This window comes from Nematostella vectensis, chromosome 6, assembly GCF_932526225.1.
Source record: "Nematostella vectensis chromosome 6, jaNemVect1.1, whole genome shotgun sequence".
In the NCBI taxonomy this organism is placed as follows: Eukaryota; Metazoa; Cnidaria; class Anthozoa; order Actiniaria; family Edwardsiidae; genus Nematostella; species Nematostella vectensis.
The window spans coordinates 6,664,933-6,679,624 of NC_064039.1; the positions used below are offsets into that span (position 1 = coordinate 6,664,933).

At 41.2% G+C, this 14,692-nt stretch overlaps 1 protein-coding gene and 1 long non-coding RNA gene across 2 annotated transcripts; both read right to left on the reverse strand.

The window, feature by feature from the left end:
- Positions 1-2,592: 2,592 nt before the first annotated feature.
- On the reverse strand, positions 2,593-3,665 carry LOC116619677. Its single transcript, XR_004296790.2, has 2 exons — positions 3,091-3,665; positions 2,593-2,987 (listed from the first exon to the last, which is right to left on the reverse strand). It is a non-coding gene; the product is annotated as an uncharacterized LOC116619677 (long non-coding RNA).
- Positions 3,666-9,229: 5,564 nt separating this feature from the next.
- On the reverse strand, positions 9,230-12,846 carry LOC116619674 (protein sprouty homolog 4). The gene has a single exon (XM_032384685.2). The coding sequence runs from the start codon at positions 10,879-10,881 to the stop codon at positions 9,955-9,957; it is 927 nt and encodes a 308-aa protein (XP_032240576.1). The 5' UTR covers positions 10,882-12,846; the 3' UTR covers positions 9,230-9,954.
- Between the last annotated feature and the right edge of the window lie 1,846 nt (positions 12,847-14,692).

Sequence of the window (14,692 nt, forward strand, 5' to 3'; positions counted from 1 at the left end):
ATAATCATTCCTCGTTATTGTCATGTGGCAACAGCATTTGTCAAGTCAAGTTATTCTTTGCGTTACCATAGTGTCTGTCTAGCAGTCAGCAGCCTTTGCCTCGTTCCCATGCTACCCTTGGTCATCTCTACTTCTCGTAGGGACAATGTTAGTCAGGTAACCATTTGAGTAAAAGCGCTTTTTGTTTTACAGGGATTACACAGTCGAATGAAGGCAGTTTGGAGGCAATATAGCGTGCGTAGCTAATGTTCAACGCTGATAAAGAAAACAGGCGTGATTTAAAAAAATAAACAGAAACCTGATAAAACATAATGTACCCCGGCGCCACCACCAGGGAACAAACTCGTAGATCACGTATGATCCCCACTAGAAAAGACCGGAAGCCGCAAGAAGGAAGGGATTAACACAGTTAATTCATCGCGCTACAGGGGAACGGAGCCCAAGAAGAAATAATCACCGGGTTAGGGATAATCAGGCAACCGTATCGTCACGAATTAGCACTCAGACTATTGCCCGAGGGTCTAGTGTTTTTCTTTCTCCACCACACATTTTCTGAGGGAGGGGAGGGAAATTACGCTGATCTCTAAATAGGTGAAAAACCATAGGTTTTAGCAAACAAGGTAATATTTATAGAATTCTTGGCTTTCTTATATAGATATTCATATAGTAGCGTGCGTATACATCTGGTATATTCCAATACTTCAGGTCTCGGATAAATTGCAGTGTTGTTCAATGTATTCTTGCTGAACACATGTATGCATACCAGCTTTTCAGCTTTCCCTTTTACAATCCTTTGATCCATTGTATAATGGGGGAGTGGGGCGGGGAGGGGGGGCTAGCTCAATAGAATAACATGTTTAGTTCAATTCGTACCCATCATGTACTAGAATATTTCCAAGTCTAACACGCAGCCCGTGTCCTTTTTACCCATGATGCTTAGCACACGGAATGCTTGTGATCTTACTTATAAGAAAGCTTTTCTTAAAGGATTATAAATGGCGCATATTCTTTCGTGCCAATCTGAAAAGCTCTATAAGCTTCGTAATTTTAGTTTTTATCTTTTTCAAATGACAAAATGGAGAACTACAGCCCTTTTGGTGGGTGAAGGGAGACTGGTTTGGATTCAGGAACTTTTTTGATGTATATAGTGGCTTTCAAATCATTGCATTTACTATTATCATTATCTTTTAATCAGTTTTTTTTTTGGGGGGGGTATACGCTACAATATAAAATTAGCCTTTAAACACGTTATTTCTCGCAATTGTTAAAATACAATTACCGCGAAATCGAATAATCTTGAAACCCCACAATTTACTTAAAGTTGTTAGTTCCATTCATGTTTTAATTCTTTAGAAGTACAATACAGTGGTACCTCGTTAGTAACGACACTTGGGATCAAGAAATCCGTCCTCGCTAGGGATGTCTTTGTTACGCGGGTTAAGATTACAGGATAAACAAACACTTTTTATAGTGAACTGTCCTTAATAACGAGGTGTCTGTAGTAAGGATGTACTTCAAGAGTAGGATTCACGGTTCACCTCATCCGAAGGTTCTTTAGTAGACCAATGTGGTCAATCTGTAGTTCGTTGCCCTTGATGGACGCTGCGCAGGGGGATGATGCTGAATTAGACCGCTGGCTTGTGGCGAATAAAACGGCGCGCAGGGAAATGAAATGCTGAACCAGAGACCTCTCGCTTGTAGCGGATAGAACGGCGCGCAAGGAGATATAATCCTGGCCCAGAGACCTCGGGCTTGTAGCGGATAGAACGGCGCGCTAATGATTTTCTAAGGAATGTCCTCTATTTCCTCCGGGGTTGCGAGACCCAAGCTCATCAACCAGCAATTACCCATTTTAGTTTGTCTGTCAGCACAAGAAGTAGCGATTACAGATCAGAAGCCGAGCCGTTTCTCAAAGAGTCCTAGCGCGACCTTGTGCGGGTAGAAAAAAAACAATAGAAAAGAAGCAATAGAAGTTATAGAGTAGATATTTTTGACGAAATCACGAAGAAAACGCCTTTGATGGAATATTTTGTTTAAGAAAAACTGCGTAGATAAAGAAGGCTCAGTAATGAACATACAAAAGCAGATATAGACTATCACGTAAATGAAAAGCAGATCAAAACGGCTATATTGCGAGTAAAGGGGGCGATAGATGTGAGTGAATTCCTAGTATACTTCTTCTATTTCACCTTAATGTCTGTACTGCACGTTTCGGAGTAGTGAACTTTGGCAAAAACTCTCCAGAGGGCCACCCGGAATCCATGTAATCGCTCTTAAATGAAGATAGAATGGTTTCGAATGATCACAAGAGGCTGGTGCCTGTTTGCATTTGTCTGCCTTCCCGGAAAACAAATATTGCGTTTGCTCCGCTTATGGTTACACGCCGAGGTCAGCTACGTGATTGGAGCCCGTGTGATTTATCATTCTGAGTCAAGGAATCTCGAAAAGCTCCCATAGTTACGAAAAACGCCCACATCGATCTAAAACGACGACATATAAGACTGCGCGCAATGCGAGCTCATCGGTATCGTAATATGACAACTGTTGTACATGGCTGGCAGGGGGAACACTCTTCCTTAGGTGAAAACATCCAAGGCTTTTCATTCTATTAAATGCCACGAAACGAGGAAGAAATTAATGTGAAATTTAGTCACTTTCGTGCTTCTCAAAATCTAAAAATTGTCAAAACGCCCTCGTGTCCTCCCTCGCCACTATGCCCTATGTAAAAAAAGGAAAGTAAGAGCCACAGAAATAGTATAATTCATATAAAGTAGCCCAAAAATTCACATGGTAAGAAAAATATATATCCAAATGTCTATTTAACATGCAAGGTTATTGTTATCAAGAAAATCCGAAAGGACTCATTCTTTTGTTTGGGTGATGCGTACCGTATGCTTTATTTTCAGATTTCTACCTTCTTAGGGGATGACCGCTGAGTGTTCGACAATGAGTAGGGGCTCGCCAAGAATCACCGACGATATCGTACCCTGAAAGTAGATAAGAAAATTACCTGTTATTTCTGATTATCCGTTGAAAGGCCTGCGAATGCCAAATGGATTTAGGAGTCCTAAAAAAATCAGTCACGGTTACCCATATTCGCGTAGGTTTTAGCCAAATCGAATTCTCGTCTCCGGATTTGCTCACATTTGTGTGTGTGTCTGCAAGCGCACTTGCTAATACTAGGCGCCAAGAACACGGTGACAACTCGGACCAATTGATTCCCATTTGGTGATCATTCGGTGCCAATCCGGTGCCGTGCGCCTGGTACGGCTGAAACTAGCAGCAAAACTAAGCGACTGAGCGTTTGAAATAAAAAAAACAAATGATCGGACGGGGAAGAGACGTTTCCGGTATTTCATAGAGCCATAATAAAAGAAGGTAAAGATACAAAAAAGATTGAAAATTCACTGCGCTAATCAAAGTGTCGTGGCTATTCGAGAAGATTCAGCTAGCTGTTGCAAGACTGTATTCTATACAATCTATTTGTATTTCTTTTTTAGTAAAAATCGTAGTCTAAGGCTACGCAGTGTACGCGATCAACGCGCGCTCCCAAACCTGACCGTATGGACCTGCCAATATTTTGTTTCACATTCACTCCACAAACGCTACGTATTCTACGCTGGGAATTCGGAAACAGTTATCCAAGTAACTGTGCTCGGATATCAGACAAAAAATTCTCTGCAATCTAAGTTTATTCAAACTGACCGGAAAGGGAAGCTTAAAGGTTGACAGTCCAAAAAATGGGGTAAGAAAACAAAATAAAGACGCTTCCGGCTCAGTCGCTAAGAAAAATGTTTTAGCTAGGCAACGGAAACCATGAAAACATGACGGTTTCAACAATCTGCCAAGTATGGGCGAGGGTTTCTGCAGGTCTTTAAACGGGAACCAGTATTCGCCTTGATTAAAGATCGGGAAAGAGGATTTGGGTCACCAGGAATCTTAACTTTTAGGAACGAGATTGGATGTGAACAGCGATTTGAGCAGGATGGCGGAAATAGGGTGGCGGCCCCTAAGACCACACCATTTTTGTCATCCACATCTTAACGCAAAATAAGTGAGAAAAAGTCGCAAGAAAACGAAATCGACACCAGAATACCACTGATACCAGTATCGCTTGAATTATCCGATAACAAAATTCGATCGAAATTCTTCAGGGTGGTGAAATGACAGCAATCTGTGGTGTCTTTCAGACTTCCACTTTTGTATTCTAAAGCAGCAGAAACATGATGAAAGGGGGAAACTATACGTAGAAAATTACTGCTTTGATCGAGGGTAATAAAGCAAAAAAACTGAACGGTTTCGTTAAAGGGGACAGATTACCCTTCCCAAGATGCACTGTTTCGGGGCCACATGTTCTTATATCTACGGCCTAATAGTTAGAAATTCTTGACAAAATGTCACTGTACAGATTACTTATGACACTTTGAGAGGCTAAATAATGACTGTTTCCTGCGGATTATAACAACTCTGGCCGCTGAAAATCAAGGAAGGTACAACCTATCACCCCTCTCTCCACAAAAGCAGACCCACAACAACGGAATCAAGAAGACCTTAAGAAAAGAAAGTAATATTTTGTGGTGGACAGATACTTAGGCGGGGCCATCTCGGGTCAAAAGGATCTTTCATAACTATACTCTTCTATCTTGGTCGGTAACGAAATACATTATCGGTAACGATTCGCTTAAAACACCCAAAAAGAATGTCACATTTCAAATGGTCGGTCCAAATATTCGGCGCCTTACACAAGGAAAAGTAAAACAAACGCTGTTGCGACACTAACAAGCACTGGGAAAATAGCTAACCACAATAAAGAGCACCTATGTTGTAAAATGAAAAGAGCTTTGAAAACATGCTATCAAAACAAACTTGCGCAAAGCTTCTATGAAAACATGAAATGATAATAAAATTGCGTTTACATGTTCAACAGAAATTGCGCAAAGCTGTAATGTCGTTCCCTGTCAAGCCAGAACTGTAATAGGGCTTTGAATTCCCTTCTATTAATTTTAAACCTCGTAACATAAGACAACTCGGAGAAGTAGTTATTCAGCGCATAAATATTCACAAATTAACAGGGTTGTCGACTCATCAAAACCCGTCCAGCGAGCCGTGATTCTATCTTATCATAGCAGAGCAAAGTTTGAGATAACTTTTGACATGCACCGCATTACAAACAAACGCTACGGAAGCGCTCAAGGGCGTAGGATAGTTAGCGAGGCTGATGTAATAAGAAATGCGGCGCCCCCCAAATTACGTTCACGTCAATTGCAATTACGCTCAGTGATAGAGATAATGATCTAAATTAGCTTCAAGTACTGTGGCTTCGAGGTCCTTTGGTGCCACGGCTGAGAGATAATGTAATAAGAATGTTGAGTGTTACCTAGAGACTGACAGACTCTTACTTGAATGCCGATGCAATTAGGCCGATTTCGACTTGCGTTGTACTTGCTTATATGTCCTAATGAGAACCGAATTTAAATTAACCCTTAAAAAATCTATGGCTATGGCTATTTTTCAGGAGAAATGATAAGGATAAGGTGAACACGGGTCATTTAAAATATCCATACAAACGTAATTCGCGAAACTAAAACGTAATCATGACAGTGATAAGGGAGCCCAGACAAACTGCTCTTTGTACTTAATTTGAGAGCGCGTGATTCAGGGACCAAGGATTTTACAAGACTCCTTCTGTTGTTTTAACGTTTATCATATCCGACAACGTCAGACGAATGTAACGGAAGCAAAACTTGGTTTAGGCTGGTCGGAGTCTTGATTACCAGCCGTGCGCCTGACAAATTTTGGCTTGTGGTGGTACACCTCGCGTGGTGTTAGCACGTGTGTGTGTGGTAGTGTTTGGATGGGAATGGGAAGGGAGATGCCTGATATCTCTGACACACTGTGGCTATGTGGCTTGTGGTGGCACTCCACCTCTTCGCTAGCGTCGTGTTAGCAATGGATGGGGAGGGGGGGGGGCACACGTCTCTTGACAAATGTGGCTATGTTGTTCGAGGTGGTAAAGCACTTCTTCGATAGCGTCGTGCGTTAGCACGTGTGTGTGTGTGGCAGTGTTTCGATCGGAAGGGCAATCCTCTACTGATTTTGACCGACCATTTGTGTTTCTTTTACAAACTAATGCTAAACTTATCGCGTAAAAGCAATAATTTATAATCAATTATTTCGCCTACCCTCAAGCAAGAGAGCCCATAGAGTTCGTGAAGAGGGTATATTTTTTATACTTGTGTGCTTGAGCGGCCTTGTACCTTAAAATCGTCTCTACTGATACACGATACGATTAGCAAGACCCTTACGGCCCCGCGCACTATACTACACTTATCAAACCGACGCTTTTCCGCCATTGAATAACTCACAATATGTCGACAATGTCGGTACATTTTTTCGGGGAGTAAAGCATTTCATACTCGAACATTACTGGGCTATCATCAAAGGAAACTTCCTGCCGTTGAATAACTCACAATATCAACCTGCAGGTGCTATAACTCTGGAGTAATATTCCATGGGGAGTTAGGCATTCTGCAGTGCCGCTGGCCTGCGCCCACTTTACCGTGGGCGTCGATTGATCTAATAAGCATTACGAATCCGCATTTTACCGGAGAACAATATCATATAAATATGAAACCCTTAAAATAACGTGTGTCAGTGTGTCACGACGTGTGTCGTGTGTTTTTCTGTGTCCGTGTAAATGTAGTAAAATTTTAGAATTGGATATTTATTATCGGTGAAAATCTTCGAACAACGTTTTTGCGTAATAGAGACTCCCCCGTGCGCCAAGAATGTTTTAAAATGACCATGGCAACTCAAACCCGTTTCAAGGCCACCCCAGGCGGAGATACTGTAGAGTAGAACCGAGTAGATAAGATTGATTCTCATTTTGACAATTGCTATGTACACAGTCTGCTATCCCTTGTTATAAGTGGAATCCACGCAAAGTTCAATCAAAGGCAGCGCTTTCTTTTCAGCTGGGTTGTCCGTCACTCGAAAAGATACAATCTCGCTAGAGATTGGTATAACTGATGGTGTTAAAACTATTTTTCAGTTTGTTAGAACTTTAAAAGGGCTATTTAGGTCCGAGAAAGCCATAAGCGTCGATTGCAAGATATATTTTTAGTAGGTCAATTAATTTTTTTCCTTATTTGATCCTGCGGAAGTTTGCCAACATGCTTATGAGTCTAGCGTAATTTAACAGGTTCCAAATAAAGTCAAATCTCTCTGTCACCAGTGACTATGGAATGTGGCTGCCGTTGACATCCAAATAGATCTTGCTACCTCTGCAAGGGATTGTATCATTGAATATCGAACGTCGACCAATCAAATACTTATAAACCGGTGGATAACAAATGCAAAGGTTACGTATACGACAGCTTCGCGACAGTCAGTGACGAATTATTGCAGAGGTGGCAAAAAATCGCGCATGGTTTTCAAAGTGGGAGTGTCGAGCGGAAAAAGACGTTAAACACAACAACGGACTCGAACTTAACTTTAAGATTAATAAGCCTGTTAAAAAGAATATATGTTTTTAGAGAATGTACTGATTAAACTCGGCTAGCTTCTATCGTCAACAAACGCCGGTAAATTTGTCGAGACAGCCGTTACCTTCGTTGAGCCGGTGGTTTATTGAGAACTGTCTTTATTGAGAACTGTCTTAAGTAAAAATAGTATTCAAATTATGTTTACTGAATGTCAGGCAGATCTTTTTGATAGTTTTTTTTGTAATGTTCCAATCAAACAATGAGCTTTCAAAGGCGGGAGAAAGGAAACGGAACTCGAAGCTTGGGAGAAAACAAAGCGCAAGCGAAGTTGTGCTTGCGTGCAAACCTCAGGAAATCTAGAATCCCAATCTGCAAGTAATCATAACTTGGTTATTTCTGTTGGTTAGAATAATTATTGTGAATAACAGAAATAGAATCAGTTAAGGAAATGACACGAAGTGCCAGGAAATTGAGAGATGCGAAGGAGAGCATTCACCGGAACAGAAGCAATTCAAAATCACTGTGATCGTTGTGGGGTTTTAACCGCGCTATAGAAATCGCAACCACTATCAAAGACGCGAACTCACGAACTAGATAACTCACCATTCCATTGACTTAACACTCGAAACTATTCTATAAGCACTTTCTCTTGACACTATGTTAACCGCAAAAGAATTAGGAGAGCTCAGCCAAGGACTATTCAGTTCCGTTGCACGGCCCCACCTCAACCCGGTGAGGATACTAATTTGCGCAAATTACACGCGCGTGTTTCAGCATCTTAGGATGTCGGGTTTTTTTTTCTGGGAACTTCCAAGCAACAAATAAAGATCTAAAATGATGCAAGGGAGGAATGGTAGTTATTGCTGCCCGCAAATTGTAGATTAGATGAATCGTTGCTATCAAAGCGAGAATTTTCCGTGCGGAGTAGAACTTTCGTCCCATGCTTTTGGTGGGTAAATCTTATCGTAAAAAGAGATGAAAGTCCAGTTTGCGAAAATAAAGATAGCAATTGAACATGTGCGTGTTGACCACGGTGATCATTTTTTGGATAAAAGAAAGGCCTGTGTTGGTGAACGTTTCGCGAGCGTCACAAGACAAAAAAAAAAGAGTTCGATGATAAATGGGAAAATATTTGTCAGCACTTAAGTCGTAAATGTGATTGTATTTTTTTCTCTCGCTAAGTTACAGATGAGGCTATTGATAGAAAGCTCTTGTATTATGTAGTGAAGTGGGTGATCAAGATGCCTGGAAAGATCAGGAAAAAAAATTTGTTTACATCGGGAGATGCTTACTTCGCAATCACCGGCGTCAATTAGAAGAGTCCGGTAACACTAAGAACATAACTTTTTGAGCACGTTTCTAAGTATGTAGTCATGTGGCTATAAGGCACACTGACAGAGCACAGGAAACGAGCGATCATATGATCCCGGTTTCACCACTTTAGACATGTACAACACAAGTCCTTCAAGCTAGCTAGCGACCGCCTATTTCCGCTTGTGCCGGAAAGACCTATCCGAGGAGCGTGACTCTCCTAAACTCAATCAAAAATGCTCGTAGGGCAACAGCCCAAAAACAATCCTTCGAGGTCAAAACTGCCAATGTATGTCGTATAATTGTCGTACATAAACTGACTTGAGTCTCAAGTAAGGCTGGCGGGTAGGTCAGGGATCGCCGCACGACATACATACATACACCGGCTCAATATACTCTCTGATGGGCTATAATTAAACAGTTGAACAGCGCAATCTGCATAAACAAACTTTCTTTAATTTCTACTTTCATATTATACATAATATACTCTAATACTTCGGAATTTTTGCTTGTATATAATGGTTTGTCTTCTGGTATGCTCTTGAACATGGTAGTCATGAGAATTATCATAAATATATAAAGATTATTTCTTGGATAAATTACAGCCTGGATAAGTTAACCTTTGATACAGGAATATGTATTTACAAATACCTTGAAATCCATTTACGCTATAGGCAAGGAGCAATGATTATTTTTTAAATCTTCGCACAAAAAGGTAGAATCGGTTAGTGACTTCACGAGGCATAGAAACCGGCTTTTGTTGTTTGCGTGAAAACCAGCAAAATAGAGTTAATCTGCCTTTTGAGCGATGTTTCAATAGGATATAACAATCAAGTTTCATAGCTTGCCATCTTCGGTAATTATGTCTGCAATTCAAATTCGGCTCGTTTGTTTCACTGAGCGCAGTGTAAATAAAATTTCAATCTACCATTTCTTTGGATAAATAAAATTTTGACATGTTGTATCGGTGTGTCGACAAGCCCACGACTTCATTTGGACAGATCGCTTGGCCAACAAAACGAAAAATATTAAATTATACATGGGCAGTCAACCTCAATCTCTGGTCGATACAAAAATATACACTTATCAAAACTGTAACTGAACAGCCCCTAACAATAATTTCTATTTCTATTTTATAAAAATTACCGCGATCTCTGACTTATGAAGTCAATTTTTCTTTCCGCTTTTGTTTGCGGGTCTTCTTGTATTTACACGAGGAGCAGGCTTTACGGCAGCCAGCAACGGGTAAATAACACCATATACAGGGCATAAGAAGTGCCAGTACCCCTAGACATCCCCATCGCGGGACACAGGCAGGACCCGTGCAAGAACAGGGCTCATCTGCCATGCTCCCTTCATCTTCACTGTCTTTCGTACAATGATAAAATAGTCCCTTCACACAGCACATGCACGTTGCATAGTCTACTACCTCCTCAGAATCAAACCCGCACACTTTTCCACTAGCGCGAGTTTCACACTCTTCGTCAGCCCACTTCGACTTCTCCTCGGCAACACCCGAGACCAACTTAGTGGTAGGCAAAGAAGTTATATATTTCGGGTTAACCTCGACTTTCCAGGGTTTCGGCGCAGTTTGAGTCTCCTGGAGCCGTTTTTCAAGGGTAGGAGGCTTTTTAAAGTCACTACACAAGTTTTTGTCGTATTTGAGTAGGGGCGTTTTGACCTGTTTTCGCGGCGGTAGAGGCGGCGGAGATCTGGCGAGTGGTGAAAGCTCACAGTACTGGTCATCCTCGCTATCTATAGTTAGCGGTGGACTGAGACCCCGAGAATCGCCCACAGTCTTGTCCAATGACGTCTTCTTCGCACAATCCGATACCCACACGGGGACTTTTTGGTGAATATTATGTTTTCGAAGTTGCTTGAACAATTTCGGGTCAATAATTTTAAAGTTTTTCCCGCGACCTATAACAAACGGATAATATTCCTCGTTCCCGTCGTCGCTACCCGCACTTGAGTACGACATAAAGTCCGAACAGTTCCTCACCCTCGGTAGAGTTTGAACCGAAGTGTAAAAATCATAATTCCTCGGCGCTGACTGAGGAATCCCTTTTAGTCGTTCACTCTTCATTTGAAGGCAGTGTGGCGGAGTACGCTTGCCGTGTTACCTGTTTGACGGTCATTCAGTTCTGGCCGACTTCATGCGGAAACGAGTTCTATAAGCCGAGGCAACACGTCGACTTACTTTATAGGAGAGGGTTTCCTTAGATGGTGTGCAACTTCCGATTGGCGGACTTGCGAAATACGTTCCTTTTATCTAGAGTTCACAATCGTCGGTCTGTAAACCAACCACTTATTCCGCGAGCCCTAACGACACACTGATGGTGAACCCACTGTGGTCTACTGAGATATCGCAAGGAAATCAAGTCACCTCCGTCAATGCGCGCGATCTTGAAGTTCGAATTGTGTCCACAAACACTGATATATGCTTGAAACAGCCCACGACAGACGACTTGTCAATATGTTCACTTGTATAAACTTTTTTCAGGTACTTTCATAAGGTGGCCGTGAAGCGGAGAGATTAGTTGATAGCACGGCGCATCAGAGCGTCGAAAACCACGATAGGCCTCGCGCTTGTGGTGTGTTGTTTGAGAAGTGTATTTGGCCGAACTGATTGACTCTATTGTAATTCAACCTTCGAGCCCTTCTAGTGATAAACTGAAGCTCAGCGGAAGCGATGGAATGCCCAAAGACACTTCCGGCAGAACGATTATGGCTCGTCAATTTGACGTCACTTGAAGCAACTCGTAACCTCGCAAATGGTTCCCCTCCTGCTTGCCACGCGTAGAAAAATGCTGCTCGCACGGGCAGATTCGCTTAGCTTCGACGAGAACCGAGCCCGACACAGTGAAACAGCACAAGATAGCCTTCATAATCCGTGTCAACTTAGCCTTGATGTTAATTCCTCCATCGGTGAAATTAAGATGCAAATGATGTCCTTACACAAACAAGGGACAAAAGAACGGAAGTTCCCACCCCGTTGTCGGTGACAACCGGCAGTAAAGTATTATATGTGATTGGTTAATCAACTCGAACACTGAAAATGAACTCAACTGCCCTCTTGGGAATAGCCGATATTTGCACCGGCGGTTAGATAAAAAGCCGAGGAGAAAAAGTCTAAACAGTAAGAGGGGTGCGAATTTTACAAGAGGAACAATTCAGCTAAAATGAGCAATGAATTTTGTATCATCATTTTCAAAGAGTGTAGTCAAGCAAAGCCTACTAATTGCGAGTGATCAAGTCGTATTTTTGTTGAAAGTCAGAGCCGGCCTATCGGTTACACATCGCGCTTAGGGTTACACTTTGCGGTTTTCCTAATGAGCAAATGGATTAATTCTAATAGGCGACTCGAGGTGATGAAAAGAATACATGAATATTTCACACAATTTTGCTCCCATTTTGCCCAGAAGGATACTTTTGACGGGACACGCAGTTGAGTTATGGCTGATCACGACCGCATTTTGGCCACGGGCTGTTTTATAAACTAATCCCGGACCTAACACCGGATTATTTTTCGCTTTAAAAAATCGTAATTTCCTGCTTTAGTAGTCTCCCTTTGGTCTTTCAGGGTGTCTCTTTTCCCGGCAAACTCGGCGGTGAGGTGGAGAATTTAGTACGAATTTGCTCTGCGTGAACTTAAGGCTAGAGAAGGATCGATTCCTCGGAAGATAAATCGCTTATTTCACCCACGAGTGAATATATCTTATTAAAAACACATCAGCTCATGTGAATCACGTAGACAAATAACATAATATTATGAAAAAATGGAAACGATTATTATAACATATTTAAAAAAATCCGTTTTATATTACCTTACACATAACAGGTTTGCCCGTAAAGACCGTTTTATCGTATCGGAATCTTTTTTTATCGTATAGTTAAAGAATGTCGAACAGCTTGGTTAAAATAGCTCATGTGAATCACGTAGACAAATAGCATAATATTAGGAAAAAATGGAAACGATTATTATAACATATATAAAAAAATCAATTTTATATTACCTTACACATAACAGGTTTGCCCGTAAAGACCGTTTTATCGTATCGGAATCTTTTTTTATCGTATAGTTAAAGAATGTCGAACAGCTTGGTTAAAATAGCTCATGTGAATCACGTAGACAAATAGCATAATATTAGGAAAAAATGGAAACGATTATTATAACATATTTAAAAAAATCAATTTTATATTACCTTACACATAACAGGTTTGCCCGTAAAGACCGTTTTATCGTATCGGAATCTTTTTTTATCGTATAGTTAAAGAATGTCGAACAGCTTGGTTAAAATAGAGAAGTATACTAGAAAAAAAAACAAGACACAGTCAAATACTTGATTTGCGATATTTGATTCCGAGTCTCTCCGTTACTCGCTTGAATTAGCAGATGAAAATGGTGTTTTTTGTGTGGGTGCGTAATAAAGGCGGCGTTAGTGTTCGTCAGCTTCGATGAAAAAGAATTCCCGTCACGCCAACTGATGTTCAAGGTTTTCAAGGTGATACAACAAGAGATTATACACGCTGAAACTTAACCGATGGAGATCAAATGATTGGAAAATCCTTTTTCGTTAACAGTTTACGAAGCTTTTTAAAAAAGCTGATATGAGCCCACGGAAGGGGAGAGGATTGGGGGCAGTTATCACACATAAGACATTTATCTTTGAAAGATAATCAGATAATGGGGAAAGGGCGCGTGTTACAACCATTGAAGATATTCAATGGTTCTTCATGAATCAACCCGTTTGGACCCTATTAACCAATAAAGCTGGAAACACAAACAATATTCAAGATGCAACATAGAGCGCACGGGGGGGGGGGAGAGGATTAATAGTGTGTGGCCGTATTAGGGTATACTGAGCAAGTGAGATGAATACATGTTTCGCTGCGACTATCTTTATGGGCGGCAATCGGCATTTTCGTCCATGTTTCCTGTTTTCTGCTTACATATGCCCATATAAGGAAATCACAACACCGTGGTGACTACGTTTTTTAATTGGTAAACTTCGCCGTATTTTCGTGAACGACCTATATATAGATTTCTTATTAGAACCAGTGATAGCTTTATTTCTCACTTCGCTATTAATTCTTGAGAACAAAAGTAACTGTTTCGTGCAACCATATATCAACCTAGAACAGGGCATTTGATTCCCATTTTGTGCAAACAGAGATGCATATAACCAAGAGAACAGAATGAACGTGTGAAATAACTGTTTCGTGCAAACAGAGACGCATTTAACCAAGAACAGGATGAACGTATTTCGGTTTAGTTTCCTCTCGTATTCCGTGACGAGTGACCAGCATGCTGAGACTGGGCCGTTTCCGCGGAAATCCACAGCTCACACAATTATCCTGTCTCGCTATTTGTCAGGGGCGCCACAACTCACACAATTATCCTGTCTCGCTATTTGTCAGGGGCGCGCCCGCAAACAGAGGTGTACCCGCATAGACCGGTTTCAGCCCAAGGGGAACCTAAAGAGTATCCCTCAAAGAAAAGTAGTGTAAAAAGATGCACAGGAATGCATCTCTTTGTGGTTCTTCACTAATTTACCCTAAACAGAGGCAGGTTACGATTCTCAAGATATGTTTTCCTATTTCTTATATGAATTCTATTTTTGATGTCAACAGGAACTGTAGGGCTAGAATTTCATGCCACGAGACCGGGTCGATTATTTAAGTTCGGATGTTTTTTGTTTGTCATCTGTGGTCAAGATAAGAGAAGTACGAAACACTCAAGAAGTCTTGACGTTCAAGTATTGGTAAACAGCACTAGTTCGAGATAAACTAAAAGAAGCTAGAAAAAAGCGCCTGTTTTTGTTATCGTGAACTAAGAAAATATATACATATATATTTAGAAGCCGCCTAAAAATGATTATCGTTTTCAATTGTTA

Coding starts and splice junctions, on each gene's coding strand:
- LOC116619674 (XM_032384685.2), bottom strand. CDS start 10,881: ATGAAGAGTGAACGACTAAAAGGGATTCCTCAGTCAGCGCCGAGGAAT.